Here is a 22,371-nt window from a genome sequence, read left to right as displayed (position 1 = left end):
AGGAATGTTATCAGGAGGGCCAAATCGCACCTGGAGCTGCAGCTAGCCAGAGATGTCAAGAGTAACAAGAAGGGTTTCTTCAGGTATGTTGGCAACAAGAAGAAAGCCAAGGAATGTGTGGGCCCCTTACTGAATGAGGGAGGCAACCTAGTGACAGAGGATGTGGAAAAAGCTAATGTACTCAATGCTTTTTTTGCCTCTGTTTTCACTAACAAGGTCAGCTCCCAGACTGCTGCGCTGGGCATCACAAAATGCGGAAGAGATGGCCAGCCCTCTGTGGAGATAGAGGCGGTTAGGGACTATTTAGAAAAGCTGGACGTGCACAAGTCCATGGGGCCGGACGAGTTGCATCCGAGAGTGCTGAAGGAATTGGCGGCTGTGATTGCAGAGCCACTGGCCATTATCTTTGAAAACTCGTGGCGAACCGGGGAAGTCCCGGATGACTGGAAAAAGGCTAATGTAGTGCCAATCTTTAAAAAAGGGAAGAAGGAGGATCCTGGGAACTACAGGCCAGTCAGCCTCACCTCAGTCCCTGGAAAAATCATGGAGCAGGTCCTCAAAGAATCAATCCTGAAGCACTTGCATGAGAGGAAGGTGATCAGGAACAGCCAGCATGGATTCACCAAGGGAAGGTCATGCCTGACTAATCTAATCGCCTTTTATGATGAGATTACTGGTTCTGTGGATGAAGGGAAAGCAGTGGATGTATTGTTTCTTGACTTTAGCAAAGCTTTTGACACGGTCTCCCATAGTATTCTTGTCAGCAAGTTAAGGAAGTATGGGCTGGATGAATGCACTATAAGGTGGGTAGAAAGCTGGCTAGATTGTCGGGCTCAACGGGTAGTGATCAATGGCTCCATGTCTAGTTGGCAGCCGGTATCAAGTGGAGTGCCCCAAGGGTCGGTCCTGGGGCCGGTTTTATTCAATATCTTCATAAATGATCTGGAGGATGGTGTGGATTGCACTCTCAGCAAATTTGCGGATGATACTAAACTGGGAGGAGTGGTAGATACGCTGGAGGGCAGGGATAGGATACAGAAGGACCTAGACCAATTGGAAGATTGGGCCAAAAGGAACCTGATGAGGTTCAATAAGGATAAGTGCAGGGTCCTGCACTTAGGACGGAAGAACCCAATGCACAGCTACAGACTAGGGACCGAATGGCTAGGCAGCTGTTCTGCGGAAAAGGACCTAGGGGTGACAGTGGACGAGAAGCTGGCTATGAGTCAGCAGTGTGCCCTTGTTGCCAAGAAGGCCAATGGCATTTTGGGATGTATAAGTAGGGGCATAGCGAGCAGATCGAGGGACGTGATCGTTCCCCTCTATTCGACATTGGTGAGGCCTCATCTGGAGTACTGTGTCCAGTTTTGGGCCCCACACTTCAAGAAGGATGTGGATAAATTGGAGAGAGTCCAGCGAAGGGCAACAAAAATGATTAGGGGACTGGAACACATGAGTTATGAGGAGAGGCTGAGGGAGCTGGGATTGTTTAGCCTGCAGAAGAGAAGAATGAGGGGGGATTTGATAGCTGCTTTCAACTACCTGAAAGGGGGTTCCAAAGAGGATGGCTCTAGACTGTTCTCAATGGTAGCAGATGACAGAACGAGGAGTAATGGTCTCAAGTTGCAGTGGGGGAGGTTTAGATTGGATATTAGGAAAAACTTTTTCACTAGGAGGGTGGTGAAACACTGGAATGCGTTACCTAGGGAGGTGGTAGAATCTCCTTCCTTAGAGGTTTTTAAGGTCAGGCTTGACAAAGCCCTGGCTGGGATGATTTAACTGGGAATTGGTCCTGCTTTGAGCAGGGGGTTGGACTAGATGACCTTCTGGGGTCCCTTCCAACCCTGATATTCTATGATTCTATGATTCTATGACTGTTCAGCTTGGAAAAGAGACAACGAAGGGGGGAGATGAGGGAGGTCCATAAAACCATGAGGGGTGCAGAGAAAGTGACTCGGGCAGCGTTATGTACCCCTTCACAGAACACAAGAACCAGGGGTCACCCAATGAAATTAACAGGTTTTAAACAATCATAAGGAAGTATTTCTTCACACAACGCACAGACAACCTGTGGAACTCCTTGCCAGGGGATGTTGTGAAGGCCAAAAACATAACTGGGTTAAAAAAAAAATGAGATAAGTTCATGGAGGACAGGCCCATCAGTGGCTAGTAGCCAAGATGGTCAGGGACACAACCCCATGCTCCAGGTGTCCCTAAACCTCTGACTGTCAGACACTGGGACTGGATAACAGGGGATGGCTCACTCGCTAATTGCCCTGTTCTGTTCACTCCCTCTGAAGCATCTGGCATCGGCAACTATCAGAGACAGGATCCTGGCTAGATGGACCATTGGTCTGATGCAGAATGGCCATTCTTATATTCTTAATGGACCTTCGTGACCATGAATGTATCGATCTCGGAATCTGGGCTTCCACTTCACACCCTCCTGAGATTCCCGAGTCCCCGTCTGGCTCTGGAACATGATGCCAGGACCTTCCCCATGCTGTGGGGAGGTGGATGGCCTGGCAATCCCAGGAATTGAGGATCCCCACCCCTACAGCTTCCTCTCCCACAGTCAGTTCCACACCCTTCCCGACATCCCTCCCCAGGCCCTCCAACTGGCCACCCGCAGACGAGGAGCGAGGCGGTGACTCTTACCAGGTAGCTATCTCCATGCTTGGACTTGAGCATCTGGGCCACCTCCCTGAGGTTGCTGCGGAAGTTCTGCTCCTCGGCCGAGCTGGGGTACGAGACGGCGATGATCCGCTCGGTGATGTACACCAGGTCCAGCTCGCAGCTGTCCTCTGTGGTCTGGGCCATGCTCACGCTCCTGGGCCAACAAGAAGCAGCCAACTCAGGTCCCAGCAGGGCGCTACAGGCCTGCGGGGCAAAGGTCTAGAGATCTGGAACCCAAACAAGGTGGCATTCCTGCAGCACCCTCCTTCACCAGACGACTGCAAAGCATGTTGCAAGCTGTAGGTCATTAAGACCCGTGAGCTAATTATTATCATCCCCGATCCACAGATGGGCAGGGCAAGGTATGGACATGGAGAGGTCAAGGGGCTCGAGCGAGGACACGTTGAGACTCCCATGGCAGCTCTAGCCATGGAGTTCAGGTGTGGTGGCTGCCCCGGCCCTACTCTAGCCACCAGCTGCCTTGGCGCAGAGACGGGGCCAATTGCCGTGCCAGCCTCTGCACCCAGCCGTGTGCTCTTGGTGCAGCTCATGGCTCTGGGTTCAGCTGTCCAAACGGCCACTGACCATAGCAGGAAGCAGCAGGACCAGCCCGGCTCCTGGAAACCGTGTCCAGAGCTAACCCTCCCAAAGACCCAGCCCGACACCGGTGGGGAGTTAGTAGCAAGCACCCTACAAGGCCCCACAGGTCAAGAGATCCTTCCTGTGCTGACCCAGGCCCCACCTTGTCCGGCCCATCCCCATCTCCAAGTGCCATTCAGTACATACTCCTATTGTTGCCTCTTGGCAACCAGTTCCATATCTCCGGGAGCTTATCTCGGTTACAAAAAATAATCCATTAAATCCAAGTGAAGCCTGGCTGGAACGCACTTCACGGGCCTCTCTCACTCCTGGCATCTGACCACGGGCCAAGCAAACAGACTGTGGGGTCCTAGATAAGCCTGAGGGAGAGAGCTGCCAAGGCAGCCTATGCCCGCCTGGGGGAGCAATGCTCTGCCCTGCAAGGATGCAGAGGTCACACCTTGACAAGGGCATGCAGTGTTTCTAAGCAGGGGGTGAGGATTGGAGACCACAGACATCCCGAGGAGATAGAGGAGATGAAGAAAGGGGCACCTGAAGTATGGGTGAGCCCACAAGGACCCCAGAAATGGGCCCTACCCTGCCCGGCACTGAGCATCCCTCCTTCCCACTGCCTTCACTGGAAGCTGAAGGAGCTGAGCGCACTACAGGACAGGGGCTGAAGAACACAGTGGGGAGACACCAAGATGGGGATCAGCCTGGAGCATTCAAAGGAAGGGAGTGGGGGCTGGCCTTAGTCTTGCTGGGAAAATTCTGGTCCCCCTCCTGAAGCTCAGTCCCACAGGAACCATTCGAAGGGGAGAGCGCCCCATCCTGGGATATCCCCCTAGGCAGCACAGCGCCCCCTAGCACCCTGCGAGAGCTCTGGTCAATTACCAACTTGCGGAGGAGCAATCAGCTAATGAACCACCAGCACAAGGGGAAGAAATTCTTCGCTATACCCTAGGCTGGCACCTGGTTATAACCTCAGACTTCAGGCTTCCACGCTGCCATGGTCACAAACCACAGCACCAGCCATCAGCAGGAGGCCCCAAGAGGAGGCCGAGTTCCAGATTCTGATTTTAAACACAAGACTGAGTAGATCGAACAGTAACAAACCCTGTCTACACTGATCTCACACTGCTGGGGAGAGAATGAGGCCAGCGCAGCTCTCCTCACCGGGGGAGAAGTCTCTGCCCATGGCATGGTGCTGGGGGGCAATCACAGGGGTTGTACCTGGAAGGTCTGCCTCGTGGCTGGGCACTTTTGGAGGATTTCGTGGATTCCTAAAGAAAAGAGAGAGAAAAGCAAAGTTACCATCGTGGGGGTTCATCAGAGAGGGAAACAGACAGCAGGGCTCACAGCTCGGGGAACAGTGTCTCCGACCACGCAGATCTCAGAGCTAACGCCTGCCTCCCCATCCTGGTAACAAATCACAAGCAGCCGGGCTAGTCGGGTCTTGAAAATTCAGAGGTTTTGTCTTTTTGTTCAGTTTAGGGTGGGAAACAATTTCAAAGTCTCCAAAATTTACCCAGGTCAGGAAAACCTGTCCTCTGTTTGTCAGCCCTTTCCTGTACTCTGTACACTTCACCTCTGCTTCTCCACCTTCCCTCCCACCCTATAAAGTACCCCACCCCTCCCCAAACTCCTGATCCCTCTCTTACCCCTCCACAGCGCAGCCCCAACCCCCTCACACTCCCTATCCACACAGCACCCCCAGCCAGCCTGGGAGTGAGTCCCTTGCTCCTGCTGCAAATCACAGAAGATTAGGGTTGGAAGAGACCTCAGGAGGTCATCTAGTCCAACCCTCTGCTCAAAGCAGGACCAACCCCAACTAAATCATCCCAGCCAGGGCTTTGTCAAGCCTGACCTTAAAAACCTCTAAGGATGGAGATTCCACCACCTCCCTAGGTAACGCATTCCAGTGCTTCACCACCACCCTCCCAGTGAAATAGAGTTTCCTAATATCCAACCTAGACCTCCCCAACTGCGACTTGCGACCATTACTCCTTTTTCTGTCATCTGCCACCACTGAGAACAGTCTAGATCCATCCTCTTTGGAACCTTCCTTCAGGTATCATAGAATCTCAGGGTTGGAAGGGACCACAGGAGGTCATCTAGTCCAACCCCCTGCTCAAAGCAGGACCAATCCCCAATTTTTGCCCCAGATCCCTAAATGGCCCCCTCAAGGATTGAACTCACAACCCTGGATTTAGCACGCCAATGCTCAAACCCCTGAGCTATCCCTCCCCCCAAGGCTGCTATCAAATCCCCCCTTACTCTTCTCTTCTGCAGACTAAACAAGCCCAGTTCCCTCGTCCTCTCCTCGTAAGTCATGTGCTCCAGCCCCCTAATCATTTTCGTTGCCTTCCGCTGGACTCTCTCCAGTTTGTCCACATCCTTTCTGTAGTGGGGGGCCCAAAACTGGACGCAATACTCCAGGTGTGGCCTCACCAGTGCCCAAGAGAGGGGAATAATCACTTCCCTCGATCTGCTGGCAACGTTCCTACTAACGCAGCCCAATATGCCATTGGCCTTCTTGGCAACAAATCTGCTCCAGCCAAGCTGCATTCTCTCTTCTGGTCAGCGCTGAGGGAGGCCACATGGGGGAAAGAGATTGCTGAGCCTTTCCAGCCATGGGACCTTGCCCTAGCACATCCTTTCCCCAGGTCATCGCTACGGGAAACTTACCCATGCTAGCGCCTCCTGCAGGCCAACAACCCGCCCCCAAACAGCCGTTGGCAGGTGCCTTGTATCTAAGATCCAGCTGGCTTCCAAAGGGTTAAGTCCATCTCTCAGAGCCCTACAGTTATCATGTATGGGCCAGATGAGAGGAAGGGGCATTGAAAACCTCCCCTCTTTTTTTCCTGATCTATTTCCAAGTGAAACTCAGATGGATCGATTAATGTCATGAGTTTCTCTGGTCTCAGCCACGCCAGTTGCACAGAACTGTCCGTGCGTGTGCTCCCGGCCCCTGTGCTGTACCGGATTGGGGGCTGGTCTCCACCGAGCAGAGGCCAGGTCTATACCACCAGCAGGACACATTTGCTACCTAACAAGCCAGGCTGCCTGAGCAGCCAGCATTTGCCTTGGCTTGGCTCATCAGAGGAAATGTTTGAGTTCTCAAAGCAGGAAGCGTCTATTTACACACGATCCCCAGCCTCAAGAATCTCATCCACAGCCGGTTTGTTGGGTGACTTCATGACCTCAGCTGAAAAACAGAGTGGGGCTTCCAAAACCCCTCCGTGCATTCACACCTCATTCGTTTTAGGATCTCCAGCCATCAGCGACAAGTCGTTTAAATGCTCATCTTACTTGAGTGGTAAAATCTGACCTCACGGAGGGCCCCACAACGCTGAGCAAACCGCAGACCAGTTCCTTGGCTGGATCCTTCTCGGAGCTATGCCAGGGGACACCAGCTGAGGCTCCAGCCCTAAAGAGCCAAGAGTCGCTACACCCCCTGCAGAAATGCAGCTGCCTCTGGGGTGGAGCGTGGCAGCTGTTTAAAAAAATGCCCGGCATACAACGGCTTAGGACACTAAATGACAATGAATCCTGTACCAGGGTGAAACTGCAGGAGGAGTTTGGGCTCCTGCCGGCACATTCGTTCAGTACTGACTCTGAGAGAAGAGCGCCACCTACTGGGAGTCCCCAAGAGGACACGCAGCGGGAAGCCCTTGTTAGGTCTGGTCAAGGAGCCATCCTTATTCCACACACTGGACAGGCCGGGCTTTAGGACCCACCTAGGACAGTTTTTAGCGGGGGTTCCTGCTTGGCTGCACACACGCACACCCAGCTGGGAGATTTTCAGGAGGATCTGCCCCTTTAAAGGCACCCCTCAGCCACCCCACATAGAATCATAGAATATCAGGGTTGGAAGGGACCCCAGAAGGTCATCTAGTCCAACCCCCTGCTCAAAGCAGGACCAATTCCCAGTTAAATCATCCCAGCCAGGGCTTTGTCAAGCCTGACCTTAAAAACCTCTAAGGAAGGAGATTCTACCACCTTCCTAGGAAACGCATTCCAGTGTTTCACCACCCTCTTAGTGAAAAAGTTTTTCCTAATATCCAATCTAAACCTCCCCCACTGCAACTTGAGACCATTACTCCTCGTTCTGTCATCTGCTACCACTGAGAACAGTCTAGAGCCATCCTCTTTGGAACCCCCTTTCAGGTAGTTGAAAGCAGCTATCAAATCCCCCCTCATTCTTCTCTTCTGCAGGCTAAACAATCCCAGCTCCCTCAGCCTCTCCTCATAACTCATGTGTTCCAGTCCCCTAATCATTTTTGTTGCCCTTCGCTGGACTCTCTCCAATTTATCCACATCCTTCTTGAAGTGTGGGGCCCAAAACTGGACACAGTACTCCAGATGAGGCCTCACCAATGTCGAATACAGGGGAACGATCACGTCCCTCGATCTGCTCGCTATGCCCCTACTTATACATCCCAAAATGCCATTGGCCTTCTTGGCAACAAGGGCACACTGCTGACTCATATCCAGCTTCTCGTCCACTGTCACCCCTAGGTCCTTTTCCGCAGAACAGCTGCCTAGCCATTCGGTCCCTAGTCTGTAGCGGTGTATTGGATTCTTCCGTCCTAAGTGCAGGACCCTGCACTTATCCTTATTGAACCTCATCAGATTTCTTTTGGCCCAATCCTCCAATTTGTCTAGGTCTTTCTGTATCCTATCCCTCCCCTCCAGCGTATCTACCACTCCTCCCACTTTAGTATCATCCGCAAATTTGCTGAGAGTGCAATCCACACCATCCTCCAGATCATTTATGAAGATATTGAACAAAACCGGCCCCAGGACCGACCCTTGGGGTACTCCACTTGATACCGGCTGCCAACTAGACATGGAGCCATTGATCACTACCTGTTGAGTCCGACAATCTAGCCAGCTTTCTACCCACCTTATAGTGCATTCACCCAGCCCATACTTCCTTAACTTGCTGACAAGAATACTGTGGGAGACCATGTCAAAAGCTTTGCTAAAGTCAAGAAACAATACATCCACTGCTTTCCCTTCATCCACAGAACCAGTAATCTCATCATAAAAGGCGATTAGATTAGTCAGGCATGACCTTCCCTTGGTGAATCCATGCTGGGTACATCCCCAGGGCCACCGCAATGGAAAATATAATCCTAAACGAGAGCAAAGGAGACCCGTCATGCTCGCTGCAAATCACCTTTGCAATGGTTTGATCAGTTGTCATTGAGGAACGGAGGGCTCATTCCCCCACGGGGCCTGTACGCTGTGGAGGGGTTTTCCAGAGGACTCTTGTGTTTGGCCGAAGACATCCAGGGCAGTTTTACCATGGGCTTCAGGGGCAGCAGGTAGGGCGATGCTGAACATCACGGCCACGATCTCCTTCCTCGGCTCCCGGTTGTGGGCAAGTTACCTTTCAAGGTGAGCCAGACCGGTCAAGCCAGCGCAGCAGAAGGCCCTCAGTGTTCTCCGTGAGCCCGTTCTGCTCCCGATCCTTCTGTCTAAGGACCCGCCGTGAGTGACAGCCGAGAGCTCCACCTTTCTCCGCGAGAAATGCCTTTTTCACACAGACTGACAGCCAAGCCCAGGCTCGCTAATCCTGAGCCCGCCGCCCCACGCGCCCAAGGAGTTTGCGTCCATTCTCAGATGTGGCTCCTGACATCTCAGCCTCTGGGAGCTTGCTGCGGAAATCAGCGATGAGGCCGAGCTGCGGAGAAAAAGCCACTCGCTGGGCTTCCTCCGAGTCCAAACTCATCGCCTTAGGTTGGGTCTACACTGCAGCTGCCTGCGAGCCTCCCAGGCAGGGGAGACAGCTCCTGCCAGCAGGGCTGGAGCCGGCGTGCTGAAAGTAGCAGTGTGGCTGTTTGCAGCTTGGGCTGGAGCTCAGGCCCACCCGACTCCCTGCGTCCGCGCTCGGGTGGCTAGACCGAGGCTCCACCAGAGCCGCTACCTCCACACTGCTAGCTCAGATCCCGCTAGCACGGGTCGTCCGACTGCTGGCTGCAGTGTGGACGGGACCCACTGCAGCGCGTGGCCGTCAGGCGGACATTGCTGGGTGGACGCTGGGATTCCACCAGGTGACGGCCTGCTTGAATGCTGCAGTGAACCCAGAAGGGGGCTGGGCATGGACCTGGATTTCGGCACGGCCTCCTGCAGGGCACGAGGGGGCTGAGCAGACACCGGGCGGTCCTACCTCCCAAACACCTGGCTCGCTCCCCGTCGGGGACGTCCACACGGCAAAGAAAAACCCGCAGCACCGAGCCTCTGGGTCCGTCAGCACCGCGGCTTTGTCTTCGCAGTGTGGGCGTCCCCTTCGAGGCTTCCGATGGTGACCCCCGCCCCCCCCTCCTCCTCTGCCCAAAAACAGACAAACAGTGAGGGCAACACCACGCTTCCAGAAGCAGAGAGGCACTGGACTGCAGGCTTCCGGGGTGCCTGGAGCCACGACTGGCCTTTGCCCTCCTGCCCCAAGCTGTCCTCAGGGCAGCAGGGGTCAGTATATCGGGCACGATCGGACAGACAAAGCCCCCTGCACCGGGGAATCACACTCATGCCGGGATCCTTGCCCACGCCGCCCAGTGGCCTCCAGCACGGGGCACGCACCATGCCAGGTCCCCTCCAGCATGTGCAGTTCGCTCCCGTGGCCCCTCTCAGTCCCTGCTGCTCCCAGCTGGCATGAGGGCATCCTAGGAGCCCGAGCAGGAATCAGCGAGGGGTGCCAATGGACCCAGGAGCCAGGAGCACCAGTCCGCAGTGCTAACCGCCGGACCACACCCACCCCCGCGGGGCTAGAACCGACGTGCCTCTGAGATCGGGCCAGGCTGGGCACGTTCGGAGGGAGGAATCACATGGCCGCGAAGCAGGTCAGCAGCAGCCTTTGCCTGCTGCCCGCTCTGTACCCTTCCTTTAAGGAAATGAGACCGGACAGCCCCCGGGAAATCTCTTGCGCTGATGGCCAGGGCCTGTCAGAGCATCTCCCGCTCCATCGCCACAGTGATGTACACCCCCTGGCCCTCCTACTCCATCTTTCACCACTGGGGAGGCGACAAGCCCATTTCCAACCCCATCTTGGGGTGCGTAAACCCCAGGGCAAAGCCGAGCAGCGTGGACCCGCGGCCCTCTCTCCCCTCCCACCACCGCCTCGGCCCCTTCCCCCCTTGGCCCACGGATTTACCTTGGACCAGGTGAAGCTCCTGCTAATCCGCCTCCAAGGCATGGCCGCTCCTCTGCCCCGAGACCTTCCCAAGCAATCCCCCCACCGGGGCAGCGAATCTGAGCTGCAGCCCACTGCAGAGCTAGGTCACTGCGGTGGGGTTACTGGAAGGGTGTGAGGCTGGAACAGGCCCCGTGCTCAGTCATTCTGCCTCTAGGTCTGAGCTCCCCCGTCCCCTCCACTTCGCGGCTCACCACAAGCGAGCTCCTGGTCCGTTCGCTCAGGGAACCGCCCCCGCCCCACTCCTCCGGCCCCCTCCCGCCCAGCAGAAGAATCAGGCAGCTATCAGCTGATAGCAATAAGAACAGGCCAGGCTAATGTTATTAAGGGCTTCTGATGAGCAGCAGCCAGGATCCGAGCTGCAGGGAGGGAGAAGCTACAAAAGATCCCTTCTCGTGCAACAGGCTGGGGCGATCCCTGCCTCGCGGGGCTGGCTCCACATGAGTGAGACCGGACCCCATCCACTGCCCATTTACCTAGCGTAGCGCTGAGCAAATAGCGCAGGCATGGCCAGACGGGCGCGGACCCTCGGCTCCATCTGGCTCACGGTCCTGTCTCTGACCAGAGCAGCCCCAGGGGGAGAAGAACATGGCAGTAGCAGACGGGGCAGGATCTGCCCCCACAGTAGGTCCTGGTTTGCATGAGGTTTAATAGCCTTTCCGCACTCGTTGTGAGAACTCGGGCTAGTCCTGATAGCCAGTTAAATGTCCAGGCCTCGTGTGTTACACAGAACACCCAGCAGGGCCTCTCTATTTTCCAGACACTTTCTCCTCCAACACCTTCCTGGGGGTGTAGCTCCCCCGATTCTGGTCTCGGGTCCAACTTGTAACGACTGCCAGCACTCCCAGCAACCGAACCGGTGTCCAGTCTCTTGCAGGTTTGCTGGCAGAAGAGAGTTTTCAGGGGGCCGGGGAAAATCTGGGGGGGCAAATGTCTTCGTGCTGGTGTGACAAACCAGCCTCTGGCCCAAAGCTACTGCTCTGGTCTCCCATAATGCCTTGCCCCGGGCATCCCTTTGTCCAGACAGATCTGCTCAGCATGCCAGGCGCTGCCAGGTGACCCGGCCTCGCCAGCGCCTTGTGTGACGAAGTGGGCCTGTTCTTAATGTTTCCTCCGAATATTGTGGGGGTGCCTCAGTTTCCCCTATGCAGTTCTCTCTGTCCCAGGATCTCGCCACCCCAGGAATGTCTCCCCATTGACCATCACCTTCCGCTCCCACTGGGGGTCCGAGGGGCCTGGCCCCAGGAAACTCCACACAGACATATAGGTTGGGGTCAGGAGTGGGAGCCTGTCCACATCCCCAACCATCTGGACGACAGAGTCTGTGGCCTTGGGACCCAGCAAGGGAGCTAGACACCGGGGCTTTTCCGCAGGGTCCCCTTGGTTCAAATCGCCAGCCTGCTCAAAGGCAGTGAGGTGGCATCCACATCCCCCCCTCCTTAACCAGGGGCAGCAATTTAATCTCGAGGTTCCCTGCGGAACTGGCCCCCCGGGGTCTATCCCCACTCACCCCGGGGAGGTCCCCAGGCCTCTCCACCCCACCACCGCCAGTTCACGCTGCTGCTGCTTCTGCAGCTCTTTCTCGGGCTCTCGCTGTCTCCCACAGTCCTCTTGCTCCCTCGGACTCAGCTCCAATCCCGTCCGTCTCCGATCCCCGGATGGGGAACCCGATCGTGAAGACCCTCGTCTGGTCGGGGACAGGAGTCTTGGTGATGCCTGGCTACCACTCCAGCTGCTCCCAGATCCTGCTATAGCCCCATTTGGGGTCAGGAATCTGCTCCTTAGAGCGGTCATCCTCCTCCAGCTGCACGATTAACTCTGCTTTGGTGAACTTTCCAACGCTCAACCCTCTCTTTTTGCACAGGGTTACAATGTCCTTCTTAAGGAGACGGTGACAGGCCATCACTCCGCTCCTCCCAAGTTGTTGTGGACTCACAGGCCCGTGTGTTCTCAGCTCCCTACGGTTTCCAGGGAGAACCCCTAGTGTGCCAGCCCTTCTCGAGGTCACCACCTCTTTGCCAGGGTCGAGCTGCAGACTCCTCCGCCCCTTGGACTGCTCACTGCAATCCCCAGGGGAACCCTGTTACTGCAAAAGTCCTTCTCTCTCCCCGGGCCAAGCTGCAGGCTCCTCCACCCCTGAGACTGCTCACTGCAGTCCCCAGGGGGACCCTATTACTGCACAGTCCTTCTCGCTGGTCACACACTCCCAGGGGTTAACCGCCCCCCGAAACCGCTCCTCTCTGAGCCTTCAGCAGGCCTGGTCCTCGGCGATCCCCCTTCGTGTTACTGCTCCCCAGTCACTTACTGCAGGAAGTGCCATCCACGGGGTGCAGTACATCCCACCGCTGCCACCAGTTGTCACGGAGTCCCTGGGCGATGCTCTGGAACTGCTCCCCATGAGGCCAGTCAGGACTCTGGGGTAGTCGCCTTTCTGTGAGCAGCCTGTCTTCAGGACACACAGCTCACACAGCTTCCACCTTCCTGGGTCTGACCTCGGAGCATTCAGCATCCTCTGCCCCTCCGTGCGCTTCCCCGCAGTGAGTCCACTCAGGTGGGGCTCCTGGGGAAGCCAGAGGGTCCTGCACCCCAACTTCGCAGTCAGACGGGACTCTCAGCCAGCCAGTAAAACAGAAGGTTTATTAGGCGACAGGAACATGGTCTAACACAGAGCTTGCAGGTGCAGAGAACGGGACCCCTCAGCTGGGTCCATTCTGGGGGGCAGTGAGCCAGACAACCACATCTGCACTTCACTCCATGTCCCAGCCAGCCCCAAACTGAAACTCCCTCCAGCCCCTCCTCCTCTGGGCTTTGTTCCTTTCCCGGGCCAGGTGGTCACCTGATTCCTTTGTTCTCCAACCCTTCAGCTTTCACCTTGCAGGGGGGGAAGGGCCCAGGCCATCAGTTGCCAGAAAACAGGGTGTCGGCCATTCTCTGTGTCCAGACCCCTGCACACACCTGCCCTCTAGGGCTCTGCAATGATCATACACCCTTACCCCACCACCTAGAGACTTAAGAACTGCATAGGGGAAACTGAGGCACCCCCACAATATTCGGAGGAAACATTAAGAACAGGCCCACTTCGTCACATCCAGAAGGGGCCTTTCAGCCTGTGATGGTTGAGGGTCGTGCAGTTGTCTCAGAGCTGGTTCTGGATTCAGCTAAAGCCCAGGAAGGGAAGGGTCCTAAGTTTGTGTCTGCTCGGGAGAATGGCCTTGTAACTAGGTCGCATCCAGTTAGGGTCTATGTAAAATCCCCGAGACCAGACAATTCTGGTGCTTGTATTTTGCCTGTTGCTAGTGTGTTGTTGGAAAGGGTGGAGCAACTCTGTCTAATCAGGGTGAGATCCTAGCCAGGGCACAAGAAGAGCATGAAGGTGATGTGATTGTGTTACCTACTGAGGGTGTGGAAACCTGTAGCAAGGAGGAAAAGATTCCTGAACTTGTGTGTGGCAAAGGGAAGGAGAATGCTTCTAACCTTTTATCTAGGAAGTCTGTAAGTTTGCCTGAAAGGGGATTGTGTAGGAATCCGCCTGATGGGCCAGAGGTGATTCTGGATGTAAGGGAGACCCAGAAAGAGTCTGTTGTTGCTCAGGAAAGTGTTCCCCTAGAGCAAGCCCTAGGTAAAGAGGGTAAGAGCAGAATTTCTGGGAGGGGTGAATTGTTGCATAGAAAAGCCCTTGGGAAAGGAATCCTCATGGAGTCTTTGCAAGCAGTTTACTGCAACTGAAGGGTGTGAAAGTGATTTAATCAAGAAAGTTTCAGTTCCTAACAGCCAGAAATTTTCTGTTGTGAATGGATCCACTGACTTTCCTGTTGAAAGATCCAGTGTGGATAGCTTTGAGAAGGTCTCAGATGGAGTGAAAGCTGTTTAGAAAGGTATACCGTCCTATAACCAAGTGGCTGTGTTTGGCCAGCTTGTTGGGGAGACAAGGTTGTTGAGAAAGGGATGTCTCCATGCTAGTTCTGTAAGTGAACAGTATGTGGCCCAGGTCAAGATGGGGGCCCTTAACCAAGAGAGCCCGAATTGCAGCCCTCCAGACTGGAGCTCTTGGAGAAAACCCAATCCCAGTTTGACCCCCTGGGGTTTTGGGGTGGCCAAAGGGCATGGGCTGCAGAAACCTTCCCACATGCAGCCTGCTAGTGCTATCGACCACCCCCGACCTAAGGGAGGGCGTGAAACTGGAAGGACCTGGTGTAACTCCTACCAAGGAATGGGAGAGATGCTGGGGCATCCATGGGAACATTGGTGGCTTCGAACTTCCCCAGGTCACCGGGTAAAGTGACCCCGCTCAGTTCGATCTCGAAGGGGGGAGAGATGTGACGAAGTGGGCCTGTTCTTAATGTTTCCTCCGAATATTGTGGGGGTGCCTCAGTTTCCCCTATGCAGTTCTTAAGTCTCTAGGTGGTGGGGTAAGGGTGTATGATCATTGCAGAGCCCTAGAGGGCAGGTGTGTGCAGGGGTCTGGACACAGAGAATGGCCGACACCCTGTTTTCTGGCAACTGATGGCCTGGGCCCTTCCCCCCCTGTAAGGTGAAAGCTGAAGGGTTGGAGAACAAAGGAATCAGGTGACCACCTGGCCCGGGAAAGGAACAAAGCCCAGAGGAGGAGGGGCTGGAGGGAGTTTCAGTTTGGGGCTGGCTGGGACATGGAGTGAAGTGCAGACGTGGTTGTCTGGCTCACTGCCCCCCAGAATGGACCCAGCTGAGGGGTCCCGTTCTCTGCACCTGCAAGCTCTGTGTTAGACCATGTTCCTGTCGTCTAATAAACCTTCTGTTTTACTGGCTGGCTGAGAGTCCCGTCTGACTGCGAAGTTGGGGTGCAGGACCCTCTGGCTTCCCCAGGAGCCCCACCTGAGTGGACTCACTGCGGGGAAGCGCACGGAGGGGCAGAGGATGCTGAATGCTCCGAGGTCAGACCCAGGAAGGTGGAAGCTGTGTGAGCTGTGTGTCCTGAAGACAGGCTGCTCACAGAAAGGCGACTACCCCAGAGTCCTGACTGGCCTCATGGGGAGCAGTTCCAGAGCATCGCCCAGGGACTCCGTGACACCTTGCTCTCCATGAAGACCGTGAAATGCCAGCTCCTCCCCTGGAGGCTGCCATGGGTGTGCTGGGTGGGGACCCCGGGGGGAGAGGAGTCACGCCTGTTTCACTTCACTTCTAAGGGAAGAGCAGGCAAGTGAAGCGGCAAATGAGCCGCCAAAGCAGGAGCGGAGGTTTTGGGGGGCTGCAGCCAACCGCCACCCGCCTGACACCAATCTGCACCGGCTCCTGGCACTCCCTGCAAAATAGACTTTTCATGTAAATTGCAACGAACATAGTGGCTCCGGCAGACCTCTGTCCAAGTCACACTCCCCCCCCCCAACCCTCCCCCACCCCGCTCCCAAGAGGGGGGCATGGCTGGATTGCCCTGCAGAGGTGCTCTGCCTAGCTGCAGAGCCAGAAGGCGAGGCAATAAATCGGTATTAAGGTGCACTGACAGCACAGGGCAGGGGAAGCCTGCGCTGAACCTGCCTGCTAAAGTCAGGCGAAAATGATGTAACAACAGCCCCTCGCTCTAACACCGGGCTTTTCCTCAGTCGCTCTCAAAGCACCTTTACAAAGGAGGTCTCATCAGCCCCATCTGACACAGGGGGGCGACACGGTCCCACGGGCGGGCGACTGGATTGCAATGACCTTTTCTTGGACTGATTAACTGAGACCTGGTCAGGCTGGCCACGATTCATGGGATTAAACGGTGCCAGCAGCTGCGATTCACAGACGGCTCCCCCCCCCCCCCCCCCCCGCTCCCCTGCCGCAGACCCCTGAAGGGAGAGGGGAGCCGTGCCCAAATCTGACTGGGAAGCAAAGATCCAAAAGACAGATCGGGCAGCAGGCCTGGCAATTAACGAAGCTCCAGGCCGTTTGCATTACGCTAGCCACGCCCCCGCATATTTACCGTAGCAGGGGTGGAAAGGGAGCGCAGGGAAGCGCTGGGTCCTGGCAGGATAATTCTCCTGAAACCGGTAACGCATCCAAGTTCTAATACCCAATAAATACACTCTGATCGGCAACGGCTCCAGCAAACTAGCCACATACGCGCCCTTAGCCAGGGAGACCGGCCTTGTGGCAGGGACTCGGGAACTCAGGGTTCAGTTCCCAGCTCTGACACCAACTTTCTGTTTGACCTTGGCCATGTCACTTTGCCTCCACTGCCCATCTGTGAAACGGGGCCAGTCAACCTTCTCTGGTCTCGTTAGCCTGGAAGATCTTTGGGGCAGAGGCTTTTACCCTGTGCCTGGGCAGTGCCTGGCACTATGGGGTCTCTGGGTGCTGCTGCAACCCCACCCCTTGGCAGCTTCTGCTCCCGCTAACAATGCCCCCTATGGAACGGCGGTGCGGATCAGATGCGAATTTCAACTGCACAGCCCCGGGCGTTGCTGCTGCCTCGTGGCCACAAACAGCACTTAAACCTATTGTCAGACGCCCGCAAGGATGTTTACAGCTGCTCACGTAATGGAAAAAAACCCGATGCCAACAAAGGGCCGCTTTGCTGCTGCAGACAGAAGCCTCGTTCAGTTTAATTCCACAGGATTTAGCTCGCTAGTTAATTTGTTTGGGCTGGATGGTTAGGCCCACAGCCGCGGAGCCAGGCTCCAACGCTCTCTCGTCTGGGGAGATGGGGGTACGGGCTCGTGGTGCTGGGAGAACCGCAAAAGATTGGATGGGTCTCCTTGGAGAAGACTTCAATAGCAGCATATGCAAGGTGGTCATCTCACAGGAGATTTCTCGTGCTGGCCTGACTCCATGACACCTCCTGCATGGGTCCTCAGACCGTCCACTGCCCCTCCCTGCTGGCCCCCAGGATGCAGCGGGAATTAAAATTAAGAGGGACAACGTTTTATCAGCCCTTTCTCGGCTCTGCAGAAATGCTCCCAGACGCGTTCCAGCTCCGTGAGAAAGCTGAAATCCGCTCTCTGGTTTCCAAAGCCAGTTGGCCTGGCCACGGTGCTTGCAGCACGGCCGTTCAGCTCAATTCACAGCAGGCGTGCAACCCACGGCTTATTCGAGGGGACAGTTTCTGATTTCAGCTCGGGAAGAAGACCTCAAATCTAGCATGTCATGTACCAGCTGCAACATTTGCAGGTCATGTATTGTCGTCCTCTAGTGGCACTTCCCAGTATAGTACTTCTCAGGACAGGAAATGGCTCAGTGGACATGCTCCTGAGCAGGAAGAGGGCCAAATCTCAAGGCCTCCATCTTCCCTTGCTAACAAAATAAGTCCCTCATGGGGGCAACACACCACAACGGGTGTCGTTAAACCGACACAGGGAGAAGAGTGGGAGTCCCTTCACGAGAACACCAACAGAGACTCGGTTGTCTCGGACTCCGGACCCCGCCCTTCGGCCCGAACCCTGGCATCGATACGAACGCGCCAGGGCATGTCACTTACTGTGGCGTCTACATGCTTGGTGGTGCTCTCCCCGTTGGATGGCTGTGGAAAGAGAGAGAGAGGAGACGGTTAAGGCTCCGCCCACAGCAAAAGGGCCTCTGATTTTTCCGCATTTCCCAGGAGCGGCTAAGCTGTCCCGCTCCCTTCCCTGCTCAGGGCTGGAAGGAAAGCATCAAAGGCCAGCAATCCCTGGAAACCTGGCCGCGGCTCTATATGGATGGGATGGGATTTCACAGAGCAGCGGCTACGCTCCGAGCTGCGGGCGTAAATTCCAGCTCAAGGAGACGTACACACGCCAGCTCTGATCGTGCTAGCATGCTAAAAATAGCAGAGGGGCTGTGGTGGGAGGGGCTAGCCACCTGAGTCTGTGTCCGTGTCTCGCATGAGACCATCCGCAGGGCAGCTTGCCCTGGACACCACCGTGGCTATCCTCTGTTTAAAGCGTAGCGCGGGTGTGTCTCCTACAGCAGGAAGTCCCACCCCCAGCTCGAAGGGTCGCCGTGCCCGAGAGTTAAGGCTCACGGTCCCCGCTCCACAAAGAACACCAACGCCAACGCCACGCATTCGCAAAGCACGAGTCGGGCCCCGATCTCGCAAGGTTGCCTTCAAAATCCTGAGATCGCTAAAAATGGTGGATGCTTTTTTCCCCGCGGTCTGGTGGCAGAGCTCTCAGCTCACGCTCAGGTCACGTTTACAAGCTTGTCTCAACCACGAGGTCCAGAAAACTGACTTTAAAAAAGAAAAGAAAAAGGGAGCGCAGAGAGTCTCTCTGATGCCAGCGACCGGGGTCTTGCGAGGCCGTGCCAACAATCATAAAAGCTGGCCATGCTGATTTCAGCACCTGCTCCGCCCTCAACGAGCGATGGGGCGTCGGCATGTTCTGCACGTTAAACACCTGCTTCCATCACGGGTGCTGACTTTTATATTTTCCCCCGATGGGTGCTCCACCCCGACTCTGCCCCGAGGGCCCACCCCCACTCTGCCCCTACCCCTGAGGCCCCGCCCTCGCTGTGCCCCCCCCAAGGCTCCGCCTTTACTCCGCCTCTTCCTGCCCCTGCTCCGCCCCTCCCCCAAGGCCCCCCAACCACCTGCCGCTCGCCCCTCTCCCCCCTCCCCGAGTGGCTCCAGCAGCCACCCAACAGCTGATTGGTGGCCAAGCTGAACAGCTGCGCCTGGTGGGTGCTGAGCACCCCTTCATTTTTTCTCCACGGGTGCTTGAGCCGCAGAGCACCCACAGAGTCAGCGCCCATGGTTGGCGGCATAGTGATTGATCAGCTCTAGCCGGAAACGACAAGTTCACATTATTTACAGCAGGTAGCTTGTATTCCCTGACAGAAAGGTTAGTAGGTGAATAAAACCTCATGGAATTGCCCCAAACCAGTGTTAACTGAGACAATGTGCATATATGGAAATTCGGGGGGGAGGGGGGTGAATCCATATTTGGTCAGCAACGCTCTCGTTGTAAAACGCTGTGATCTTTCACAGTGTCCACTTCTCCTTTTATTGCAGAGAGATTTTACCAGGTCTGACAGCTGCCAGTGTGAAGAGATAAAGGAGTGAAAACTGACAGGTAGATAAGAAGATAGTTAAGAAACCGAGCCTGGTCTTGGAGATGGGTTTGTATATGTCCTGGCCAGGGTCTGAATGGGAAAGAGTACCCCGTATATGCCACAGGACAGGGACCGGTTATTTTATAGAGTGGCCCTATATAAACACATACTAACAAAAGAAGAGTCACTTTTCTGCCGCGAAGCCCTCGCTGGGGGTATCACAATTGGCTGCCCCACTGGACTAGGGCTGGGGTGATTTACACCTCCGCGCTGGGCTTTTCCACGCTCACATGTGGGGCTGGCTCGGTGCAAGCAGCTCTGCTTCCAAACAGCCCCCGCTGGAGAAAGTCAATTCCTCGCGGGCTCCTTGCATGGAACAGTGTTCGGCCTGCCAGGCCTAATGCTATTCACGAATCCAAGCTCTGAACCCGAGAAACGAGGGAGCTGAGCGCAGTGCTCCCATCGCTTAGAAAACCTCCTGGATCTGCTCCCGCGCTCCCAGCTGCCCGCCGGCCCTGTGAAGAACCGATGTAAATAAGGACAACCAGCGGGGGAGAACTCCCCATCTCACTCACGATCCTCGGACCCCACCCATGCCCTCTGCTGCCCACTGGCTCCCTGCTGTTGGGACGGTCATGTGGCCATGCTGAATGAAGGGTGTGAGCATAACTTGACATGACTTAAACATGGCTGAAGGGCTGCAGAGGATCCTGGGAGCAGGGTCCCTTTAAGCGGAAGCAGATTTGATGAAGAACTGGCAAAATCCACAAGCACGATAGATATTGAACCTACTGTTCGGCAACCACAGGCTCATGCGATGTGAACATCACAGGTATAAAGTTCCAGCATGGAGCACAGGTTGACCTGGTTATAGCGACCTGCTAGCAGGAACCTCAGGCAGAGAGACCGAGTGAATGATTGATGAGTGAGTAAACGTCCGGTGATCTTCCTTTGGTTCCACTCCCCCAGCCCCTTCTAAAACAGGAATTAGGTAAAATCAGTAGCCACACGCCCACTGGGCATGCTTTTAAGACAAGGGACTCCTTTGAGGAAGAAGAGTACAAAAATCGAGCGAAGTGCATTACTGTGGTTGGTGACGCTTGAAGAAAGCAACGCTGCTAGACAGAGTGGCCAAAACTCTGCTCCATGGGCTGGAGTAGGACTGTGACCAGAGCGGGTCTGGCCTCGAGGGAATCCGAGACAGAGCAGAGGGCTGGGAAGAACAGACCAGGAGGGAAGAAATTGGTAACCACCCTCTCTGTTTGCCAAGCAGGAACTGCGTGAGGCTAGCACAGGGCCTGTTTGTGAAAGAGAGACTTGTTCAGAGGAATGTATCGCTCTTAATGTCTAACATAGGAGTTATGTGCTTAATATAACCCTTTACCGCTCGTGTAACTCCTTCTCACTAAACGGCTGTGTATTGCAGATAATCACTGTGGACCTTTTTCACTGGGATGGCAGAAATCTGCTGCACCGGGAGCCAGGAAAGATCCCTTTCAGGGGTAGTAGAGCCCACTGGTCCCTCCACACGCACACAGATCCCAAACCCCGCACACACGGCGAAACACCGCGCCCACAAACATTTGCACAGACGCACAACAATTTGCACAGAAGACAGTTTTTGCGCACACGGCCTGCCAAAAATGAGAGGGAGCGTTGGTAGCGCCCCCTGTTGTCAACACCTGCCACCAGCCCCGGCCTGCCACGGTTTAACTCTTCTGCTGCCAGTTTCCTCATGAAGAGGTTTTGCTAGGAACACACAGACAAGCACCACCACAGGGTGTGTATTGGTCCCTGCAGCTTGGAGCATCATTCGGTTACCTGAAGCCTCCCAGCCTCGCATCCCTTCACACTCTACCCCAGGAACGGCCCGAGGAAAGGACGGTTATTTACCAGCACGGAGCTGGCCAAGTGCTGTGCCACAGAGCCACCCAGCAAGAGCGTGGCATGCTCTGCCTGGCAAACCCCAGGCCCATTCTAGGAACCTGGCACAGCAAGGTGCTGGGGGCCCTCAACCGAGGTTCTGGCTGGAGGATCTGAGACCCAGCTGGGACTGGCCCTAAATCAGTTCATGCCGAGGATCGTGCATGGCCACCGACCGCTCCACACAGGACACTATGGACTGGTGGTTCACACCCTGCTTGGATCTTCTGCCTAATGAGTCAAGGCTCCAAAGCAGCAGGGAGGGAGGCCGGTCAGCATGGATCTGGGAAGGCAACACATCCAGGGAGCTTCAGTAATGTTCCCCCTTCCAGCCGGCTCCAGGAAAGCAAGCAGCAAAACGATTCCCCGTCCACCCCCTTTGCTCCCCGAGAGGTGGCTCGGAGTGGGCAACCCAGCAGGAGCAGCCTCCAGTACCCGGCGTCTGACGCGGCTCCAAGCATCACGAGAGCGGCACTGAGCACCGGTGCGAACCGATAGCCGCGTAGCCATCTGACAAGTCTCTGAGATCAAGACGCAGGCAAGACGCGGAGGCAGACAGGGCTGTGGAAGGATGGATGGAATCCTAACCCAACCAGGAACAAGCCCCTGGAGATGTAACACCACCCCATCTCCTGCAAACTTGACAATGGAGGAGGGGCCGCGGGGTCCTGCCTTCTAGTTGCCGAATTCCAGTTAGGACGGCAAATTGTAGGGGAAGGTGATAGTGAAGTCGCTCTGCTCTTGGGTTAAGCGGGATCTCTCATTCTGGCTGTTTCCAGGGTCAATTCCCAGGAGGCACGAGGGCTGGGGGGGGACAAACGCAACAGCCACTTAAGGAACCATTTCTGAACAGGGTACGCGAAAAGAAAGACTTCCAGCAGCAAAGCAGCCACGGCCTCCTGGCACAGCTCCACCAGGGAGAAGCCAAGCCCCCTCGGTGAGCAGGAATCCTGCGAGGAGAGGAACTGGGCAAACCTGAGCCACCGCATTCCTGCTAGGAGACGGAGCAGCAAAAC

General features: G+C 55.6%; 1 protein-coding gene across 13 annotated transcripts in view; it reads right to left on the bottom strand.

Moving 5' to 3' along the window:
• Positions 1-22,371, bottom strand: part of TNS1 (tensin 1) — a 298,282-nt gene that overhangs the window by 134,733 nt on the left and 141,178 nt on the right. For 11 of the 13 annotated variants that reach the window (XR_014713659.1, XM_084643936.1, XM_084643941.1 and 8 more), the window contains 3 exons: positions 17,883-17,924; positions 4,489-4,538; positions 2,659-2,830 (listed from right to left, as the gene is read on the bottom strand). Coding sequence is in view for 12 of the 13 variants with exons in the window: in XM_084643936.1 (XP_084500062.1) it covers positions 2,659-2,830; positions 4,489-4,538; positions 17,883-17,924 (264 nt within the window). In the remaining variant the exon portion in view is untranslated. The remainder of the gene's footprint in view (positions 1-2,658; positions 2,831-4,488; positions 4,539-17,882; positions 17,925-22,371) is intronic. The other 2 variants (XM_084643944.1, XM_084643937.1) reach the window with 1 other exon arrangement.

The sequence above is a fragment of the Lepidochelys olivacea genome (assembly GCF_965140295.1).
Source record: "Lepidochelys olivacea isolate rLepOli2 genome assembly, chromosome: 11".
NCBI classification, from domain to species: domain Eukaryota; kingdom Metazoa; phylum Chordata; order Testudines; family Cheloniidae; genus Lepidochelys; species Lepidochelys olivacea.
This window is presented reverse-complemented; position numbering and strand designations above follow the sequence as displayed.